Source organism: Embiotoca jacksoni, unplaced genomic scaffold, assembly GCF_022577435.1.
Source record: "Embiotoca jacksoni isolate LCO1_2020_lvr unplaced genomic scaffold, fEmbJac1.0.p SCAF_8, whole genome shotgun sequence".
In the NCBI taxonomy this organism is placed as follows: domain Eukaryota; kingdom Metazoa; phylum Chordata; class Actinopteri; family Embiotocidae; genus Embiotoca; species Embiotoca jacksoni.
In genome coordinates this window covers 12,447,358-12,471,038 of record NW_027185436.1, presented here as the reverse complement: position 1 = coordinate 12,471,038, position 23,681 = coordinate 12,447,358, and the positions used below count along the sequence as shown (strand labels likewise).

The window sequence follows — 23,681 nt, the reverse complement described above, 5'->3', positions numbered from 1 at the left end:
TAGGCTATATGTTGAGTTGGTGAACATGGGGTTAAGTTTTCCTCCTTTGTCGAGCGTTTATCCCTCATAATGGGATGTGCCACCGAGTCGCTCTGCTGGTCTAAGCTACAGCAGGTCAAGATATTCAGCGCAAGAGGCGGCGCAACATGGGCTGAGCCTATTTGCAGGGAAATGAACAGTGGACTCAGCGATCGTGATTTCATCGATGAGGAGCTGATCTGACTGACCACCACCTCAGACACCGACATGGTGACACGTGGATTAGTGTGGCCGAGAGGACCCGCCGGCCACCGGGTGGATTAACTGGCCGTCGGCACGGGTGTGTGTCGGCTTCTAGGACTGCTCCGTTTTCACTCCGGGACCCGGCGATGCGCTCATTAAAGGAAACTATTTCCGCAGACATCCGGAAAACGCATCCATGCGCCACGGCCGCTCCGCATCCCGATATGCTTCTGACAATACAAAGCCTGGCTTCAAGGAGCTCCTGTAAGAATCCGCACATGCAAATCGGCATGGATGCGTCAACGCGGTTATTTCGCTATGTTTTGCGGATGGGGCTTCGGAGCGCAGTTGTGCAATGAGAGAATCGGGAATTATAACGTAGACCTTATTGATACATAATCGGACAATATGGCTGATCAGAGCAACATCCAGTCTGCCGCCTCCAAGAGTATCCGGCCCTTTAAAACCAGTGAGGAATACCTGTATGCCATGAAGGAGGATCTGGCTGAATGGCTGAACACCCTGTACGATCTAGATATCACTGCGGACACCTTTATGGATGGGCTAGAGGCCGGCTGTGCCCTCTGTCGGCACGCCAACAACGTGAACCGAGCTGCGCAGGACTTCCAGCTGGAGTACCCGGAGGCTGCTCTGTCCATGAAGGTGCCATCGAAAGATGTTGTCTTTCAGTCGCGCAATGTTACCCCTGGCTCGTTTTTGGCGCGGGATAATGTGTCCAATTTCATCAGCTGGTGCAGGCAGGAGCTCTGGATCAAAGACGTCCTCATGTTCGAGACCAACGACCTCGTGGAGAGATGCAACGAGAAGAACTTTGTTCTGTGTCTCCTTGAGGTGGCGCGACGTGGGTCCAAGTTTGGCATGCTGGCCCCCATGCTGATCCAGCTGGAGGAGGAGATCGAAGAGGAGATCCGGGATCAGGAAAGCCTACGGATCGATGTAGGGGAGCCAGTTGAGCAGAGCCCGCCCAGCAGGTGTTTCAGTCGGAAGGAGAAAAGTCAGAGTGTGGAGCATGAAGATGAACCTGAGCCAGAGCCGTTAGTCTGGCAGCAGAAGAGAGTTTTATGTGACATGCGAAATCTGGATGAGTTGGTGAGTTGCAGATGGAAAGATAAACACAAGCTGCTACGTATTAGTACCCTGATCGGAATGATCTACAGCTGAGTGTATCATAACTGCATAATGCTTTATAAAAGTTGTTATGCATTGTGTGATGATCTCACTGCTCAATGTCACATGGTTACTTCATCACTACTCATAAGGATGGAAGACAGTGGATTTGCTGGAACGCTGTGCTCCCATGAAAGTGTGAGCACAGTTTCCCACAGGCTTCCCCCCCCCCCTCTGGCCTTGGTCAAAAGTAAATCTCTTCCCTGTGTTTTGTCTGGTGCTTAACAGTATGAAGCATCCTATAGAAGACCGATCTCTCCCACGGTAAAACACAGAAATGTGTCAAAAGTGAAGCACCCTCTCTGAAAGTTTCATGTTAGTGCCGTGAAGAAGGCAGGCGCCTTGTAGATTGCCTGTGGTGTGGGTGTGTACATATCTCTGCTGTTAATTTCCCGCTCACCTGCAGGCCGTGAGCGTGTGGCACTCAAAAACTTGCTTTCTCCTGCAGGAGAGCTCTGAAAAGTCACACAGGTCAGTTCAGAGACATTTCTTCTGCATTCTTGTAGAAATGTCAACTCTGCCTCAGATTTTTTTTCAGTGTCGACAGTTATCTTCAGTCTCTTTCATTGAGCTCGTCCATCAAGAATAATCAATACCATGCTCTGCAGGCCAGGAAGAGTCTTAATTGTGCATCACGTCTGTTGCTACTTAATCGATGCTAGCAGAAATGTTCCCTTTGGCAGTTTAGTTTTAAATCATTTATTTTCTTGTGGGATTCAAACCATCAGCTCTTGTCATTGGTCGTGACAAAGTTATTGACCTTTGCACGGGCTTGCAGGAGATGAAGTAATTTGTGAGAGGGGCAAAGGTCTTGTTAGGGCAAAGCTAAAGAGCACACAGCCGTCACAGCAGAGCACATGCCTGTTGGGCTGCGAGAGGGGGTGAAATTAATATTTTCATGCTGATGAGAGGAACAATGTCTGTCTTTGACACCAAAGATTTGAGGGACAACAGGGAGGGAGGATGGGAGACGGCCAGCAGTCACACTCTTGCTCATCAGGCAGCAAAGCACAGCGGTTCTAATGTGACCTCCACGGACAGAAATAGGAGAGCATGTGGAGGAGGATGTGCGCTGTTCTTCTTACCCAGACTGTCTGTATCTACACACTCTCACTCATTTGACTGAGTACTCAGGATTGTACATGTCAACTACATTTTGGGACAAAACGATCACAGGAAAGCCACAAGTGGACATGCCTGTCTTTCCTTTTTTTCATTGTCACTGACACATCCCTCAGTGCACACACAGTGTACACAGTGTCATCTGTTGGACCAGATAATTTAGTAAGTGGCCTTTTCAGTTGTCATGTGTCTTCTGAATAAATCCTCCATTCTCTTAGAAAGCTAAATGTAATCTGCACAGAATAGCAAACATTATCAACACGAGGCAATTCAAACAAGAAACCACATTGATACTTAGATGAAAGGCCACAAATCGTTTTTGTGGTGTTTGCTGAGTCGTACTAACACATCCTGTGTAATGACTTCAACTGTTTGTGGTCCACTTCTTATTTTGAGGCCCAGACTTTGTGTGAGTCATGCTTCCATTGAATACCTCTTAATTTTCTGGATTGTATAGTTGCCAGGAAACACAATCGACATTTCCCTTTAAATAGTCTGATCAATATCTGATACTCAGCTGTTGCTGCAAGGCTATTAGGCCTCTTCGTCCTCCATAACACCAGTCACAAGTTAATCCTGCAGAACACTATTTCTGTCTAATGTGACGGCCTTATGAGATTTATTTAAATTCATGATCACTTAAATTTGTGTCTGCTTTTCATGAAAATACATAATTTATGTGTTCTGCCTTCGTAATCATATCCAGAAACATTATTGATAAAATGTCATCAATTAATTAGCAGGCCATTTACTACGGAGATCTGCACAGCAGCCCCGGACATTGAGCTGCAGTTTCAATTCAGTTGTCACATTTTGTTCTACAAAAATCTTAATTTGAGATTAACGTTGATGTTGCAGAGTAACATCCACCTATAATCAAAGTTCATGTATGTACCACTACAACGCTTTAAACCAGTTCAATTTGAAGCAGAAAAAGTACTTTATGCTAATATTTCTGGTAAGGCAGCGCTTATGAGACTGATATACAGGATCATATGTATTTATTGTTCAGTTATCAAAAAATAGATCAGAATCACTAAAGAATATTTGAATATGAAAAGTTCGGCATTTGTTTCTTGCTTAACTCATGTATGAGATTTGTATCTTTGCCATTTAGTCCTCTATGCATTGTTTGAGCAAACTAATCCTCTTGTTGAGACTATACAAGTGTGCCGATAATAGGATTACATGTCATTATTGTAGGGAGTTTAGTAACGTGTACAGCAGCCATTGATCGCTCAAAATACAAATCCTCTCAGGACATGTGAGTGTTCAATAACCATTGTAACTGTGTATCACAAAATAGGACGAGTTAAAATTTTTCCCTGAACACTTAGCTTAAGTAACAGAGTAACTCGGTAAACCTGCTTGATACAGTAGGTGTAAACTGTTGACTTTAGTGGTTACAACACAACTTCATGGAAACATTCACCACCGCCTTGTATTTCACTGATCTGCCTCTTGTGTGCGTTCTTACTCATCTTACTGTAGGTCGGCATTCCACTCTGAAGTTGAGAAAGTTGCCGGAGTCTCATTTCCTTCATCGTAGTTTAACTCGGTCTGAATGTTCCTATTTATCAGATGTGCAGACAGCAGCTGGTTCACATTGCTGTGTGTGTCTACATGAAGTTTATCCTTTGCATTAGGGGATTTTCTCACTAGAGAGGGATTACGACCATGGCTTTGATAGAATCTGTATCTATACATTTCTCTATGCTGCACTGAGCCTGAGGTCATCCAACTCCACACGTGACCTTTTTGTGTATTTTCTAGGTCTTGCCATTAGTCCCAGGGCTCAACTGTAAAACCAAACACAGTAGCTACACAAACTGATAGATATGTAGTAATTAAAATGACACTTTGTGGTCCCCTTAATGTACACTCTAATTGTTCACATGTTTGCTGCATTCGTAGGCATCCATTCATTACACTATTCGAAATTATAAACAACAAACCATAGGCTTCATTGTTGGCTTCCTTCATTTGCCATCTTTCCTTCTTCCTGCTCACTCATACAAACTAGCTTGTGTCTCCTCTTACCCCAGGCTTCAACATTCAGCCCTTATTTAGTTCCTATATGAGCCCTCACTCCCATCCCCCACCTCTGTATCCACTGGAGACGATAAAGCAAAGAGTGGAACCGTATGTCTTGTTGGTGGCATGGAAGCGAGGAAATGAATAGACTGCCACCGTTGGCGGAGAGGTAATCAAATGCTGACATCTCCATCTTTGGATGGAAACACCAGCAGAAAAAAGGAGAAGGGTGGTAACACAGAGTGAATGTGTGTATTATGCATATATGGACGCGGCACTCCATTAACCTTATGGTCCAATTCATGCATTCAGGAAATAAAAAATAAAAAAAAGGGGAGTAGACGGCAGATATTGTGCCTTGAGTGACTTTACTGTACACTCTGTTAAACCTGACTTGAATGGATGCTACTCTGGGAGGAAGAGCTACAGTAGAGAGAGTGAAAGAGAAAAGTAGGTCATCATGCTTTGCATTGGGTCACACTCATACGCTTTGCTGAGAGAACGTGGCAGCAATTCAATGTTTTTCTCTCTTGTGTCACATGCACTCATGTTTTGGGGTTTAGTATTTTGAAGGTTATTTTGCACACTCCTCAGTCATCACTCCTCCTCACTGTTTTCCATGAAGCAGGGTGCGTGTGGAAACCGCTGACTCCTCACTTTACATATCGCCCGCTTTGTGTCCTTAATGCAACGTTTGATGCTAACAGCTGATTGTTTGCATAATTATCATTTAACTGGGTGTCAGTCTGAACAGGCTTTTTTTCCGTCCGTGTGAACAGCTATTCTCTGTTTATTTTTTTTAACCTGCGTGCAGCCTCTTCAAGCTGGTCTCAGGTTGAGACTTGACATAAATTCCTCTAACCTTGCCTGTCACTAGGAGAGTCCTGGCTGTTGTTGAGCTTCATCAAAACAAACTGGCAAATGAGTTAGGTAGTGGTCTGATATTTAACGTCCTGCCCCGAGTGATTGCATTGCTGTTCCATTACTGGAGCAAATGAATAATGGAGTTATCCACCTCATAGGGCTTAGTGTCCATCAGATTCCTGTATTCCTCCAGCCCCTGATGGGCTGTTTATCATGTAGCCAGACGGAAGGCATCGATTTACAGAGGATGGTTTCCTAGAAGCAGTAAATGATGGATTTACTTTGGAGTAAATATGATTACGTTTTTTTACTTGGGTCAAACACACAACACAGTATAAAATTACTTAAAAGCATGTTTTTCAGATAACAGCTAAAGGAATAGTTTGCAATTTTGTCAACACTTGTTTCCTTATTGAGGAAACTCGGTTATATTCACACTTATTTTCAAAATCCATCTGTCAGCACTTCTGAAGCTCACTAATTTCTTAGTTTGTTTGTCAGACAAAGGCACATAATACCACATAATCCCTTTTAAAAACTGCGAATTGTTGTTCTTTTTTTCACACTTTGGTTTGTATGGATTAACAAACTAATCCAACATGTTTATTAATAAGTACTGCTAGGCAGATTTGGTTGCCAACCAAACTCCTGTTTCCATGTTTGACACTATGTTAAGCTAACCTGCTGCAGCCTCACATTTTAAGGAGTGTGACATCAATCTTCTTCTAACTGTCAGATAGAGAGTAATTATATTTCCCCAAAGGCCAAACTATTGCTTACATACACTCCTTGTTTGTGTTTATTGATAAAGTACACACAGCAAAATGTCCGCTCCCCTACGGTGGGCTGATGTTAATTTGAAACTGAGGAGAAACTTCCTACTTGAAGAGGGGCTTATCGGTAATCAGGCCCTCTCCGTACTGCCACGCTCACAGTCCATCCTCGAGTTCCTCCCCAGATTTCAGGGTCCATTGAATGGTGCCGCCTCGCTGTGGGGAATCTATGAAGGGGTGAAAAGATGATAAATGTGTAACAAAATATTTATAAATACATAAACAAATCAGTAAAGTGATAGAAAAATGGATAAGTAAATGACTCAATAATAGAGAGTAAAAAAAAAATTGTTGAAGACAAATGCTGGCTCCAGGCAGTAGAGATGGAAGTAAACTGAAAGTAAATTCTTATTTTCTAATGCAAAATAATAACAACAATAGTGACTATAATAGCAATAAAAATGATAAATATGTGAATGACAAGTGCAGATTTAATGCCAGGGTGGAGGGTCAGTTTGAGTGTTTATGAGGAGTTTTGATGAAGTAGTCTATATTGCATAGATTTTTATCTCATTTAGCCTAACCTCACAATAAAATAATATACACTTCCATCAGTATAACACAAAATACTTCAAAATCCCAGCAAACTGCAGCCTCCAAAGCGATTACAAATTAGTATATTTTATTTTATTGCCCCTCCCCCTGTAAGTGCATTTGCGGACATACCTGACTCTGAGGAGTCCGTCCACCTCTGTTTTTCCATCTTTTGCCTGCTGGTTGAGCCTGTTAGAGCACACTAACTGCCTCCAAGTACTTGTATTTCCACACTCTCTTCAGTTCATTCCCTCGAGCTACAGCTCCAACATAATTAGAAAACAAAATTATCATTTACTCCGTTTTTCGTTGCCTTCCTACACCCCCACGTTGTTTAGAGAGATAAATTGAGCAAATGTTTATGAGATGTTGTTCACAGAGGAGTCATTTATATAGGCTGTCAGGAGGATTGAGTCTGATGTGGCTGTTTTCAGCGTGTGTTCACAAGCTCTAGGAATGCTTATTTATGGGTGGTGGAGCAATAACCCCTAAACTTCCAAAAATCTCTGTCCTGCCAAGTCAGGGTCCCCCTGTGGCCTTGTTTTCATGTCTCTGTGCTTCTCTGATGGTGAGGTTGTTTAATCTTGGGAAGTTTCCAGTCTTCAGGGCATGCAGATAAGCTAAGAGAAGAGTCTTGTTCTGTAATTTCTTTCACCTCGTGTGTACTGTATGAGTCGTGCCATATAATCTTTTATAAGCTCCCCTCGACTCTACAATTGTCTCAATGAAGGCACAGAAGTAAAATCCTGGAAACGCCTTGTATAAATTCCTGTGGAGTGAGATGTGAATGTTCAATTTGTTATTGTTGGAGTTTAGCCATATGTATCCTTCACATATCCACTCATAAAAGGAGCCAGTCACAGCAGGACAGCACACCTATGTTTGATGACAGCACTGGAGCGAAGTGTGTGGTTGTTGTTGTGGATTCTTAGGGCGTATTTGAAAACCCGAGCCCCAAAACTGGAACTATGTTTTGTGTATTTGCATAATAAGAACCAATACATTTAAATCATACAACAGCAGATACACTTAGTATAACAGTCTTCTATATTAGTCTGATACCAAGCTAAAGTATTGCATGTAAAGAATATGGAGAATAAAATCTTGACATCTCTGTCTGTCCCCCTCCCATTTCCTCTGTTCATCCCCCAGGGTTTGCTCAGCCCTCAGTCTCGGCCTATCTCTTTCATGAATGGGCCTTCAGATGTTTGCAGCTCAGGAAGGAAAAGAATGAAGAGATTGTTGACTCATACTGAGCAGATATGATGTGATCTAAGCAGTGGGATCATTAAAGCAATCTGTGCAGTAAATGTTCTTTACATAAAACTCCCGAGAAACAAACTCAGCTTAAAGGGAATGTTACAGAAGTTTCTTGATAATAAAAAAGTTCCTCTTTCTGTTCTTGCAAAATTATCTCTGCATTCCTATCTCAAGATAGACACAGCAGATTCTCAGCATAGGGCGTGCTGTCGATTGTTCAGCCACTCTTTATATTTCTCTCTTTTCCTTTTCAAACATCTGCAGCTTCTTGCTGAAAGTGTCTCTCCTGTGGCCAATGTGCATTCATAATTCATCCCTCAGTTTTTCGCAGTGTTTTAGCTCCACTTCCGCATGTTTCCTCCGTGACTTTGTCTCTCTCATCCCCTTCTGTTTCACTCTGCAGTGTGTATGCGTGTGTTTTGGTTTCAGTGTAGCTGTCATTGTTGACACTGTGAAGACATGGCAATTGCACACATTTGTTACAGGTTCCACAGGGTAAATACTTTAAGTGTCAGAGCTGCTGTTGATTCAGTTATTATTAAAACACTTCAAGTCTATATTGGGCTCAGTGTTTCAGACACAGTGTGTAAGTCCTGCACCTTCCCTCTAGAGGAAAACTAGCTGAACAGCTGTGGTGGAGAAAGGCTTCACTGTAGCAAGAAGGAAAAAAAATAAGGCAAACTGTACAGTCAAAAAGGGAAGGGTAAGGCGCTGTGTGTGTGTGTGTCTGTTGCCATAGCAATCTTTCCATTAAGTCACTGGCTGGGGTTTTTCCAAACAGGGCTTGTCCACCTACTGTCAGGGTGAAAGGCAGGGTGTTAGGGCAGAGAAAAAGAGAGGGAGCAAGCAGATGTAGAAAGCACTATAAACAAAAAGACAAATATAGGTCTGGTCGGCCAGTGGGCTGGCTAAAAATAAAGGCTGATGTGCAACAAAGCAGATGAGAGAGAAGAGGAAGGAAAGAAGGCTCAAGAGAAGCAGGTGAAATGCAGAACAGAGGGGCAGGTGAGATGCTAAAGCTTAGCCCTGATTCCTCCCTCTTTAATTAGTATGGGATTGAAGAAGGGTGCTATTTCAAGAAAATAACAAGGTGCCACCTTAATCTTCTGAATACACTATAAAGGATGTGGTGTAGGCCAATTGCACACACACACACACACACACACACACACACACGCACACACACACGCACACATACACACACCACAAGCAAACTTGATATATCTTGCTGTGTACAGCATGAAAGGAGCTGTAAACACCTAAAGGGTAGAAGCTCAGGACCTGAAATTGACCTCCAACATGTTGTTTGATCACTTTAATGTCAATGAAATACACCCCTGCCCTATGTAAAGGCTGACCTTGCATGAATGGTTATGAGGCAGTTATTCATCCTCTGCTACTGTGCTTTCAACTCAGTCCACTTTGGTGCTTTACTTTCTCTCCCTCCTGGTCGACAAGTGTGTGCACGCCTTTGTCTGAGAGAGACGCCAAGAAAAACATCAGAGTTATCCAATCCAGCGACAGCACAGGCCTATGCAACACAGGCCCATCTCACTCCACCCTGCAGTTGTGTCTGACTCCGGTTGCCTAATAAGCACCCCCAACCGCAGAAAGGGCACTGGCTCTGACTCTCTCAATTCAAAACCCAGCTGGCAGCACAAGCCTGCTGACATCACCGCCACCAGTCTGGTTTCTGAGCACTTTCTTCCCTTCAGTTTATGATGTCAAAAGCATAAACACGGTCATGTAAAAGCCCTGAGAGCTCAAGAGGAAGAGTATTCATTAGCAGGTCCAGATATGTATTTTTGTATTTTTGTGACACTGCGATGAACTAAGAGAGGAAAATGTTCAGAAGAGATGAGAAGAAGCTGGGCTTTTGATGTGGTAAGGCAGCAGGGCAGGACACTTTATCACCCTGTAGGTGCTGGGAGGAAATTTGGCAGGAAGATGACACACACACATAATCCAACATCCTCATATACTCAGGCCGCCAACACTGCTCATTTCTCACGCCATAAAATGGACTGGTGTTGTTGACACATAGCACTGAGGTGCAGCAGTACATTGGTCACGGTTACAACTATGTGATTAAACATGATCTCATGTGGGGGTGCTCATCTGGAAAACAGGAAGGGTTCACTGTCAAGTTCCTCTAAGATGTGTGCATCATGCTTTTTTATTTTGCTCTGAATGCTAAAAAATGTCTGTTCTCCTCAGGTTCGTGAGATTCTGGGCCGGTGTTCTTGTCCAGCTCAGTTTCCTATGATCAAGGTTTCCGAGGGGAAGTACAAAGTGGGAGACTCCAGTGCACTGATCTTCATCAGGGTAGGTCCACACCACCATAAACCCTGACACCAAACAGAATGATCTGTCAGTGTGCCACATGTCTACATGTCCTGTACTTTAATTCAGACTTTCCGATAACAGAGCTCTAATGTTGCCAAATCTCACTAATGCAAATAGGGTTGTAATCTATTATTTTCATTATTGATTCATTTGTTGATTATTTTCTCAATTAAAAAAATGTCAGAAAATTAATTCAATCTCAGAAAATGTAATTTTTTTGGATTATTTTCCATTAATATTAAAAATGCCTCACAACCTATGATTATCAAAATCAGTGCTAATTTTCTGTTGATCAACAACTCGATTATTCATAACCAAAAGAAACAATAGTCAAAACTACAAAACAAAAATAAATACTGAATGCTTTAAGTTCTTTTAGTAGTTTACATGTGTTCATCTGATATGTATGCTGCATATGTATATATACTTCGCACATGGCATAGAAGGTGTGCAATAATAGAATGGAACCATACCGTGCTGGCATATGGCATCATATGTTGTTTGAAAAAGACCAAGGTTACCAGTTGCTTGGCTAAATCAGACATGTTCTGTGTACTGTATGTAACAGTATTGTGATTTCTCTTCATGTGGCCCCCTCCCAGGACTTTTTCCACTGAGATACAAATGGACGTTTAGGTCACTTCCTGAGTTTTTCTTATCTCGGCTGTGGCCTGTTTCTGCTGGACTGTTAGTCTCGTTTTCAGTTTAAGAGCTGACACTGTACCCACACCAGGCCTCAGAGGACAGAGCAGGAAGGCTGCTTCATACCAGAGATCGATTTGGTCTCAATTACCTGAAATGTACCACTGCCAGATTAATGGACTCTTTGGATGTTTTTCCAAGCAGCCTGCATTATCATATACCTTAGGTCTGTCTGACTGTAAGCCATGTCAGTATTTCTTTTCTTTTAGCGCCACCATTTGGTCCACCCTTCCCTTTCTAAGGAATAGCTTTTTCTGCATCGTGAGTTGTACATTTATTCACAAAACAAAGTCTTCAAATGTGTCATGTGCACTTGATTTTGCAGGACTAACTATAAGAGTGTATGCAAATTATTGGTGTGATGAGAGAGATGGAATATTAAATTTCACTTAAAACAAAAAAAAGGAAAGACCTTCCCGAGTATTATTAGTATTTTCTCTGGACACTCCATGAACTAGAAAAAAAATAATCCACCAGTTATAGCTTCAAATGTATCTGAGTTGGTACAGTGTGTTTCACCTCTCTTTGCCTCTTCACCAAACAGGGTGAACTATAAAGAATCTATTACGGCCTGATCTAAATAAGCCCATAACATATTATTGGAATAATTGTATTCAGAATAGCCAAAAATTTGAGCATTACACATGGAAGTACCAATTTCAAAATGTATCGCAAACTTGACAAAGTGATTATTTCTAGCAATTTTGAATTATAATCCAGGCCAACTTTATATGACATATTCAACAGTATTTTACAACTTAAATTAGTAAGTAAATGTTACACACAGTCCCTAAGATGGAGTCTGCTGTGTTTGATCGGTGTAAACACTTGTCTGCCTGTTGAAGCAGCCATTTCAATGTAACAGACATGTAAATTCAGGGTGGTCTGTGTGTGTGTGTGTGTGTGTGTGTGTGTGTGTGTGTGTGTGTGTGTGTGTGTGTGTGTGTGTGTGTGTGTGTGTGTGTGTGTGTGTGTGTGTTTGGGAGCCTTTGACCTGTCAGACTGGCTCTCCTCTTGCTGTTTCCGCCCTCTCCTGATTGCTCACTGGGGATGACAGTGATTATGCATATGGACAAGCAGCTACAAGTGCACCCAACACACCTCCCTTATTCTTCTGATGGGAAGAAAAGGGCAGCCGCTTTGAAAACCTTTTCAGCTGCCAAAGCATGTGACAAAGATCTTGGGCTGAAACGGGGATGAAATCATGAAAGCAAATGGGCGAACAGAACATATGAACACAGAGGGGGGAGTTAATATAACATGTTTGTCCTTGACGGAAGTTGCTCCCAATTGGGAGACGATGCCTTCAAGTCGTGGGGCACAACAGCTGAAATGAACCATGAGCTTAATTTTTGAACTCACCATCAAGATGTAAGAAGAAATTGGCTCAACACACCCCCGCAACGATTACAAGAAGTCTCTCTGTTCACCGTTGCCATAGAAACAGGGATTGGGTCTCTGTACTACTGTGATACCCCTTTAGTGGTTGGGAAATCTGGCAGCTGAGCCACAGATCTAAAGTGGAACATAGTCTTTAAACATCTATTCAGCCTCAACAGACTCCTCGGTAATGCTTCAGAAGCATGTACAAAATATGAAATTCATAACAAACTAGTTGGATATGGAATCAAGTGATGTAGAATGGTGATTTAATCCGTTTGTAATCTCTAGTTTTGATCATTCAATTTCTGATGTTGTTGTTGCAAGTTTAGACCCAAAAATAGCTATGCTGTATTATTTTATGGAATGTATTATAAAAAAAATTCTACTGCTTATTTAACAAATTGGGGATTATCCTTAACGCAGAGTGTTATTGATCACAGCACAATTAGCATTTTAAAACCCTTGATAATTCTCTTTATGGTCACCTAATTATCGCACTGCAGTTATTTAGTTGGGTTCCCAGTAGCTAGTGCCATCATGACAGCTATTCCACTATCCCAGTTTAAAACGGTAGTAACACCTGGGTTAGAGTATGCACTTAAAAAAAACATAAAATTAGTAATCACCTGGAAAATTGGGAGTGACAGAAAAAGGGGATGCATATGTATATTAAGTCAAGTGCAAAGATAGAATAGAAATTTTAGTCTGCTGTATTGTTGAGAGCAGTCTGTTCACCTCCTGTTTCAACTTTGTAGGTTATGCAAATCTCTCTTAGTAGACCTTGTGATCGTTTTATTGTGGAGATTCATACTGCCATGATGCTAAAAATATGTTGATATGTTATGAAACTGGTGCAACCCTGCTTTTCACTGCTGGCTCATCATGGTCATGCAGCATCACACAAACCATAAACCTGTGACTGACTTAAGGCCAAAGCAGTGGCGAGTAAGCAGTTTATAGTTTCAGGTCTGATAGAGATAAGCAGATCAGCTGTTTTGACAGATTTTATGTTGTCAGGGAGCAAGGCTGATGAAAAGACTTGTAGTGGATTGGCAGGGATTGTATTGGAGAGAAGGTAGGGTCAGACTTTGGTGCACATGCCCTGTCTGCGGCCTCTCTCTGACCGTGCTTAGTGACCCAGAGATGAGAGGCTGTGCCACGTGTGACTCGGTGGAAATAAAGGCTTTGCCAGCCCACACAGATTTACCATTATGGCTTTGCCTTGTGTCGCCCTCAAGGACACGGGTACAACCTTTAAAACATGTGGCTGGCAGACTGTGTTACACAACCCAGGGCAGGGGGATGCATCCACAGGGCTGTCACGTCAAGCCAAGTGTGCTGCTTCAGTGAAGGCAGCTTCTGCCTGGAGGGAGTGAGGCTCTTTGGTCTGATCTTGTGGATGTGTGTGGCTCAAAGAACAGCAGAGAGTAGGAAGTGACATATCCACCAACCCCCCTCTGTTATGGCTACCCTGGCCCCCTCTTCTCTCTGCTCCTCTCCCTGATAACTGAACTCTCAGCTGAGGAGCGGAGCAGACAGCAGGGGTTAGTTGTTACCATGCTAATTCACGCTACTACCCTCTGAAAACATGGGGAAGCCAGCTGAGAGGCATGAGAGAGAGGGGCCAAAAAAAAGAAGAGAGTCTTTCACAGCACTTTGGCTCTTTATTATGCTCCCGTACTCTGTTTAATTGTGAGTTGGCATAGCAATGAACAGCCCTCATAATGGCAGCAGCTGGGGGTGATGTGAGAGAAAGAGGAGTTGTGGGGGAGGGAAAAGCAGGGGCACATGCAGGGGTGCATCTAGATGTTACATAACACTGAGGGCCAGCCAGCCTTCAGCAAGCGTCCCTGTTTGTAGAATTTTCACAACTATTGACTTGTGTGGGTGGTGTTGCAGTATATAAAAAGGTTTAGCCATTTTATTTGTGTATGAATGTGTATGTTACTTTCTCTTCATCTATTAAAGCCTTGTTGTCTCATTTCCTCCCTCAGGTCCTTCGGACTCATGTGATGGTGCGTGTCGGAGGGGGCTGGGACACATTAGAGCACTATTTGGACAAGCATGACCCATGTCGCTGTGCTGGTTTTGGTGAGGTCACTTCCTAGTCTCCGTCGGACCCTTACAAAATACCTTTATTGTTGTGGCTCAGTGTTGCATCATTCATAATACATTTAAGATCATAAACAAATGACTCACATCTGATGTGCTATGTTCAGTCAAGGAGCAGACACTGTGAGGGTCTGCAATGTCGAATAATAGTATTCGTTATTCATTCTCAATTTAATTTATATTTTACCAAGCAGTTCTAAATTTTGTGAGATCATATTTTTGCTTTTTATTATTATATCACCCAGCAACAATCAGTCTGTGTTAAACTGAACCCTGACCAACACCACATCCTGCCAAGAAATGTAGGTGTGGGAAATGACGCAAGTTTGTAATGGAAAATGTGTGGTCAATCTGACTCAGTAAATCCTTTATTGCTATACCTGATCCCACAACACATCTGTAGAGGAACTCATCTCAACGACTTTTTTTTGCTTATGAAATTGACATCTGTACTAACTAATCATCGTTTACACTCACGTTGATTAGCAGCACAGTGATAACATGCCCATAACTGTGCCAGATGAGACCATCCATCTTCATCCAAACTGCTGCTGAGGTGGTGACGTCAGCGGATGACCGCCTGGACAGCTGACACAAGCTGAAATCTTGATAGGTGTTATATTTCTAACGACAAGAGGCCATGTCATGCAGTATCAAGTGGTTGTAGAAACAGGCCCTGTGTGGTGTTTCATGTTTTATAAATGTTCAGCCTAAATGTAAGGGTAAGAGTGCACCTTGATGGGATTTTATCTACTGCTACTTAGACCTTGATCCTGCTTTTGTTGTTAGCTATAGTATAATTCTTGAACACCAGATGTCTTTTATCCTTGGTGATTGCACAGGCTGTCTGCCAATGTTGGTTATAAGAAGTCTTAAACCACTTGTTGTCAATCTGTCTCCACAGCTCACCGCTACCACCAGGCTAAAGCCAGTGGCCAAGGCCAGGGGGCCCAGAGTAAGTCCTCCAGTGCCCACTCCTCCCGCTCCACCAGCCCGGGTCCACACTGGCGAAATGAAGGCATCGCACCTTACAAGCCTCCCGACAGGCGCTCCCTGGAGCCCTTCTCTACTCCATGTGCCTCCTCCTCCTCCTCTTCCACCCGGCCAGGTCGATCTCAGAACTCCTCTGTCCATGCAGAGCTACTCCCACGGCCGCCAAGAGACCGCTCTGAGCCCCGACACTTTAATCCTCTCAGGTGAGTGTCTACGCAAGCGTGCGGATAAGTGCGAGGATAAATGTGATACAATGATAAGAAATTAATCTATCGCAAGTAGTCTGGCAGGGCACGCTCAGTTTTTGCAGCTTGCTCTTTTGTGCCAGACAGACAAGACAGATACACAAACACACACATGATGGGGCAGACGCACAACAAATACACATGCCGGGAAGCCACAGATTAGACCAGACCAGATTTATCTAATCTCAGGTGACATTGCCCTGATAAATCCCTCTCATACAGCCACCCTACAGCCCCTCCTAGTGGCTAAAAGGTAGACATTAACATGTTTACTTAGCTCTTCTCCCAACTCATCTCTTTCACACTTTCATCCAGTTAATTGGACTATTAACTATTGCTCAAGCCCTTCTTGTCTTGCCATGGTAAACAGATGGTCTGAATCAGTATGAAGCCAGTGAGAAATGAAACCACACATTCGTTCAATATTCTTCTGAAGTGGAATATCAGAGTGGTAGTAATGTTAAGATAATTGTGCTTGGCTCTTTCTATGGGGGTATAAAGACAATAAGAGCTCCCTATGCTTTTCCTGGATCTGGCCAAATGTTAACATGGTCACATACCTTTCCATTATGATAGAGTGCAAGGGCGCTATTGTCTAACTAACACAATGAGGAGCTGACTAGTGGTTTACTTTGGCTACAGGCCAGTATGTGGCTCATTTCTGTATCTAGCGATATCTCAGACCAGAAGTCAAGGCAACAGCTAATTTAAATGAACCCTGTGTGGGTGGGGCATCTCCTTTCAAATGTGTCAGACCAGATAAAGACTAATCTGACAACTATCCCTGAACAACTGTTCAGGGCTAACTGGGGAAGTAGGTTAACAGGTGGGCTCCATGCAGGCAAATTGCTATGCCTGAATATGTACAAATCTAATTTCTGAGGATAACTGCAGAGGCCCTGTGTAATAAAAGAGTAATTGCAGATAGATAATGAAAACACAACTGTGTCTCCACCATCAAAGTTCAAAACAAAGGACTGCAGCATGCTGTGTTGCCTACATTGACTGACAGGTCATTTTATGCTTGGAGCCCAGACAGCAGTTTATCATACTTTTTATACTGACGCTTAAAAAACTTATTGTTACAAGTTTAGTAACAGTAACACTGAAATAATTACACGGTCTTTCATTATTAGCAAAGAAATCCAGGGACCAAACGCTGTTTTATGTAAAATATGTGAGCACACCTGAGATCTTCAGTCAAACAAATATCAAATCCTGTGCTCAGTCTTTAAATATCCAGTTTACAATACACACTCTATTGATCAGTACTCATCATATCTATCCAGGTTTGTTCTACCTGTAACCTATGAGCTGATTATACAGTTCAACCTGATGACCTTACTGGTGCGTGACAGTGGAGCGGTGTCTGGTCGAGAAAGGGCAGTGGTGTGTGTTGGGGTAGAAATTCTACGAGAACTCTAATCCTTCCCCACTTGTTCTCATTTTCCCTGTAATCTCCCTGGCTGTCACTGCCCACTGTTCCAAGAAACACATGAGCCTTAGGTCAGAAACACTGCCTGTGTGCACCAGTCACAGGTTGGAAATACTCACAAATCCATGACGTTGCACATTACATGTCATGAAGGAAGATAACGTTTACTAAAAAGCTGTTGTTGCCCTGAGAGCCAAGTCAGCAGTTTTCTCTGTACCACCTGTGTAGTAACATGAGTAATGAATGCTAATTGGCACATAGAAGTTATGAACCATTTATTTTAAGCATGTGGTGTAATTATAAATATAAACAACTCTGCCTCCTCCCTATATTGTAGGAATAAGGAGACAATGCTGCCAGTGACAAGACGTCTGTCTGGGGACAGTGACTCCTCCACAGCCTCGTCCAAGGGAGGAGGAGGAGGAGAAAGAGGAGGAGGACGGCATTCTCTTGGTGGTGCTTCACGGCGCTCTGGTGAAGAGGTGGTGCTGCTTGTCAATCGCAAGGAGGGGAAACATGTGATTGAGAGACATGGAGCTGGAAAACAAACCCCATCCGTGCGCCCTTCACTGCCCCGTGCGCGCAGCCAATCACGGGAACGTTCTGGTCTTGCTCCAATACTCAAACCCAACCCACCACAAGGATCCTCTGACAGAACACGGACATCTCGCACAGAGAGGGGCCGCTCCCTTGGAAACGAGGGCCCAAGGAGGCTCCATCCTCCACGTTCCCACAGCCAGAGTAAGTTATCTAGTTGTACTCGGTCTAGTGATGCCAGCCCAGGACCCACTCTCTCCTACAGAGACCCTCAGCCCCCACCTTCAGACAGACGAGAGGACCTGCGGGCCAAACAAGTGCCCCTAGCCTCTCCCAGAATGTGTGGTGGGTTCACCAAGAGACAGTCGTCCTCATGCTCTAACTCACCTATTAAAGGAATCCAGACCAACAACAGCTGCCCCAGTAAGAAGACTATAACTGCTCCCAGACCTCCTGCCCCTCGCTCACCCTCCACAGGAAAAGGGAGACTACTGCCACCTGTCACTTCAGGAGGTCGACGGTCACCACACTCAACTTCTCGCAACTCTCATCATCACGCCATCCGCTCTCCCCGGGTCTCACAGGGTCCCCGTTGTGCTGTGCAAGGCCACCATAGGAACTGGTCTGGCCTGGAGCGCCAGGAGCACCTGGAGCCTGAGGAGGAAGGACAAGGCTTTGGCTTCCAGATGGTGGCAATCTTAGACCCTCAGAAGGAGCAGGACCTGTATCGCAGCTTTGAGGCTGAGTTTCTGGCCAATACACAGCAGGCCAGGGGAATGTCTTGTAAAAACCCAGGAGGAGCAACATTACAGGTAGCTGGGACACAGTCAGTGACAGCACTCGCCGACCCTAATGTCACTGATTCTGCGTATTCATCTTCTAACTCCTCCACCTCCTCCTTGAATGTGGGGGCAAAGATTGGAACTCTGCCTGACCTCAGGGAATCCAAGAGAACTAACCCTCGTCACTTCCCACTGGAGGACCCATTAAATTTACTATATGGACCCAATTTTAGAGGAGAGCCTGAACACTGGGGGGAGCGTGGAGGTGGTCTCAAGAAGCTCCCAGCCATCTCTAGCTCAATGGAGGAGAGGGAAATTCCTTCGTCTCTGCCTGGACTTGGAGACGCAGACAGATTGATGAATCCAATCCCCTCGCAACCTGCTTCCCACTGTGGCAGTATGAATGGAGACCATAGAGGTTGTCCTCCTACAGGGGGGCTGACAGGTCTTCAGGGTCAGCTTAGCTGGGGCACACGGCCTGAAGGAGATGTTCCTCTGGAAAATCACCAACCAAACTTACCGTATGACCTAGAAAATGGTGATGGGAGCGATGACCTCCCGCCCCCAGAGGCTTGTCCATCGCCTGTGCCCCTTCCTCCCTCTGAGGACTGCTCCTTCCAGGATTCTTCAAGTGAAAACTCCTCCATGTGTTTCAGCTTGAGCGAATCCCGCTCTGAGTCCCCCACACCATCTTCACCCCTGACCAATGGGGACACCGATGGAGAAGTGCCACAGAATAAGAAAGGGCAGAAGAAGGCAAGCAGGCTAGACCCGATTTCTAAGCACAAACTGGGAGCCAGGTTCAGGCCTCGCACTGACAACAGGCCTGAAAACAGCCCCTCACGTATCCCCACCCCGGTCAGCTACAGAGATCTACAGGCTCACAACAGTCTCTCCCCCTGCCACACGCCACCACTGTCCCCACAGAGCTCCCATCCTACTGGTTGTCCAGCCACATGCAAGAGCCTGCACCAGGCCTTTGCGGATATGATCCATCCTCAGCCCCGTTCCCCAGCAATGGGAAACAAAGACTGCTCCTATCCTGGGCAGTCAAACAGCCTGGACACTGAAGCTTGGATGTAGCACAAAACTGATGGTTATGACACAGGAGGTTGTCGTCATAAACTTTAACTACTGTGTAAAAAAGACTCAAGACTGGGCTATAGACTGTTTTCATTGCATGTCAAACACTCCTTCTTTTTCATTTAGTTACCCCACTGATTACATGCAGGGGGTTCACATTGCTTTTTTTGCACTCAAGCCAAATTATTTATTACCAAAGGAATGGTCTTTAATATTACTGTAATGTTAACGTGTGCATGGGGATGCTTTTGCCAATCATAAGGTGTTTTTGTTTTTTTACAAGACACTTGTGAACTTCTCACGGTTGATACACAGAAGGTATCAGCAGATAGAGAGAGAGCATATGTGCTGCCATGTGCCCCACTAAGGGGCATGGTAAAGTGCCAGGGATTCAAAGCTGCACGTCTATAAACAGTGCAAACACTAAACCTTTACTCAGATGAAATGGCTCCCTCTTGTGGTTCGCCATAGCCTCTCTGCTTGCCTTGATAGCCAAAATCCTTGTACGATGACTGTGCAATTTACAGTCTCTCCACATTAGTGGTCTTCGTGTATGACTCATTATACTCACACTTGCAATATACTAATAGGTAACATAGACAAAAGTACCCCCATCATTCCTCTGACTTTATGAACGTTACGCTCAATACTCACTACCAATTTCTGTACAGTTGTCTGATCTTATTAATGTAGTCTGTCAACTTTTCACAATCACTTGATGTAGTCCAGATAGATAATACTTGTTTTTGAATGCTCAAAGTGTTTTTAAGATTTTGTTTATTGCAGTAAAACATTTTAAGTTCTACTTTTAAGTGGATTAAGTGTAAAAATATGAAGAGCGATGAATATTATATTACTTTGCGTCATTGTCACTGAAACAGAAATGTTGAGCGCTCTTCCTCCGACCAAACTATTCTCTGGAATACAATGCTAAATACATATGTGCAGAAATCACAAACGTAGGATAATGAATGTGTAAATACATTTTGATGTGCTCACTGAGTGATGTGGGTATTTGTATATAAAAGGCATGGAATATACAGTTTAATGTACATATTCGCTGTATTAAGGTCTGTGCTGCCTTAGCTATGCAATATTGGTGTTGGAAATGCCTTGACAATTCTCTTTGCCTTAAAATTTATTCACAGTTTAGTTTTTGAATGTTTTTGCTTCACATCACTAAGACCTATTTGGTAACACTGCATTGCCATCATTAATTAACTGTTTATGATAATAGAAATTGGAGCGTTTGGGTGTGAATGTGGAAAAAAGTGAACAAAATTGCCAATTGTAACCATAAATTGTACTTGATGTAGATGTACAATTCAAGACAAAGATGTATAATGTATTCCCTCTGAAGCCTAATAGTTGTTTTGAAACATGAAGAGCTAGATAACCTATTTAAAATGGATTTCAAAGACATGGCACAATCTATGGTGACATCAAGTGGCTAAAGAAAGACATGTTTTATTTGCAGTACAAGATGTTTTTCTTTTGGTGCTGGTCCCTTTCTATTATATATTCACAATGACAGTTCAAGGTGGTGCTGATCAGAACCAATAGAGCCAATAACAATGATATGATAGGGGAAGGTTGGATGGATGAAGAATGACTTTAACTTGGGTGTTTGCATGTGTGCAAAAGTGCATGAATAATAGATGCTGTAACTGGATATTAAGGTTCCTTTGTGAAGCAATTGCACAGTTGTCATCGGTAGGAGAGGCGAGACTCCAGCTACAGTGCGTGCAGTACCTGTTTTAGTGTTTGACAGGTGTGGACTTTGTAAAATATATTTGAAAGTTGAAAATATATGGTGTCAGTGTCCTGCAGAAACACCATAACCTCCCAAACATTTTGGTAGGAATGATAAAAAAAAATTGGCATAAATTGCCATTTGTTTTTAAAGATTACGATATGAAATAGTATTCCAAACACAAACTGTTGAGACAATGACAGAGAATAAAATCAACAAATACAAAGAGTTGTTGATAAAATTCTTTCTGCAGGACACTACAAACAGTGAATGGGCTAAAAATAAGGAGTGTGCATATCTTTGTGTACATACTGTAAGAGAATATTTAAAGAGTTAGAGGGAAAAAGGAAGTGATGTTGGGTTAATTTATTTATTTATGAAATCAGCTCTCAGTGGACTTAAGTGACATCTGTGTCCCATGTACTGTAAGTGAATAAGTGTTTAGGGAAATCCAAATGCGGTCAGGCATTTTCAGTTTTCTGAGCTGTATACTGTAAAGAGACACAATCCATTTGAAATGTCACCAGTTAAAAAAACTGGAATGATCCCGCAGACAGACAAAACATATTCAAGCTGTTTCCCAACATTTAAAAATACTGTTATTTTTTTTTGTATAAACACAATATTACATTTACTCAAATAATTTTCAGTTTGCATTTGTTTTGGCTTCTTGAAGACATCTGCATTTTGATTAACCAGTGTTTCCAATCTATCAGTTACGTGAACTGTGACTTCATGTAAACATTTGCTTATCAATCTTAACAACAATGATTGTCCTCACGTGGTTTGCTCTTTGTCCTTCACAAGTTTGCAGATTTCTCAAAACACTCACTCCTTTATCCCCAGTCAGTGACATTTTTGTGATCAGACAATTTCTTCTTTGCTAATGTCATTTTTCACTGAAACTTCAGTTAAATGTACAGATTTCTTGACATTGTGGAATTTGTGTGTATGAAATAGCAATACGGCAACATTTCACTCTTTTTTGAAATTGAAAATGCTGTCAAGTTGTTCTTGTAATAAATATTTTCTTCTGAAGTTTATGAACTATATCGCCCATCAATTTTTCATGTGGAGCTTTGGTCACAGCAGTGTGCAGAGCAGATTGAGTTTGCATTTGGTGGCACTCCTGCAAGAAGAAAAGCCAAAACATGAACGTGGATAACGACAATTTTATTCTTCATACACACAACATTTCTTTGTAAAATGTAAAAATACTGTGTGTAACCATCCAAATAATCCAGTAAATCGTCAACAAAACTGAATATGTTATAGCCTGCCTTGTCTCGGAGTGTGTGTATATAATGATAAAGTTCAAAATGTGTTGAAAAGATGTGTTGACCTATATTTAGCCAGTTTATTTTGGTAAAATAACCATGCTAAAAAACAATATTGTGTTATACAACAGTCCTATGTAGGTTATAGTATTTAGTTCTTTTGTCAACTGTTTTAGAGGGGTGTTAATTTAGGGTTATTGCTAATTTTAGAGGCTTTAGTTTGTGGTGGTGTTGATCTACCCTCATTTAAACATCTGGATAAAACATTAACGTGTAATGTGAACATTGTGTAACAGTGTCAATTGATACACAAGGCATGGGTGGGAAAAATATTAAAAACACCATCAGTGTAACAACTCATTTGTAGGGTTTAGACTGCATTAGCTACCAAATAAATTGGCAACCCTGTATATCAGTACTGTATTTAAACAGTGCTTGAATGTAACTTTGTAAATTTACTCTAATACTGCATAATACTAATACTGTATACTAATATGATGCATTACTGTAAATTTAAACTAGCCATAAAGTAGTTAGAATCAGCAAAATCTTAAATAACTACAGCACTAAAATGCAACATACATATTAATACAGCATTAATATTAATCCAACATCATTATTCTTGATAGTAAAAGACTGACAGGGAGTATTTTACTCTTTTATATATATATATATATATATATATATATATATATATATTACTCTTGATGCTTTAAGTACATTTTGCCGATAATAATACGATAATACGATAATAAGTAAGGCTTTGAGTGTCTTCACAGTGTGGTATTACTATTACTTAAATAAAGACCAGAATTATTCTTCCACCACTACATTTAAAGAACTATGGTATCTTTTTATTTTTCTCTCTCTCAGTAATTTCATAACTCTTTCATACTTTTCATCCGACATACTTTTGTAAATTCCTGTTCCTCTTGTCATCTTTGAAGCAGTGGATGTTTAGTGTCCAAACAATACA

At 42.4% G+C, this 23,681-nt stretch overlaps 1 protein-coding gene across 1 annotated transcript; it reads left to right on the top strand.

Annotated features, from left to right (window-relative positions):
• Nucleotides 1–65: 65 nt before the first annotated feature.
• On the top strand, nucleotides 66–22,707 carry gas2l1 (growth arrest-specific 2 like 1). Its single transcript, XM_069178478.1, has 5 exons — nucleotides 66–1,332; nucleotides 10,275–10,382; nucleotides 14,483–14,579; nucleotides 15,505–15,796; nucleotides 17,611–22,707. The coding sequence occupies exons 1-5, from the start codon at nucleotides 631–633 to the stop codon at nucleotides 19,673–19,675; spliced, it is 3,264 nt and encodes a 1,087-aa protein (XP_069034579.1). The 5' UTR covers nucleotides 66–630; the 3' UTR covers nucleotides 19,676–22,707.
• Nucleotides 22,708–23,681: the final 974 nt, after the last annotated feature.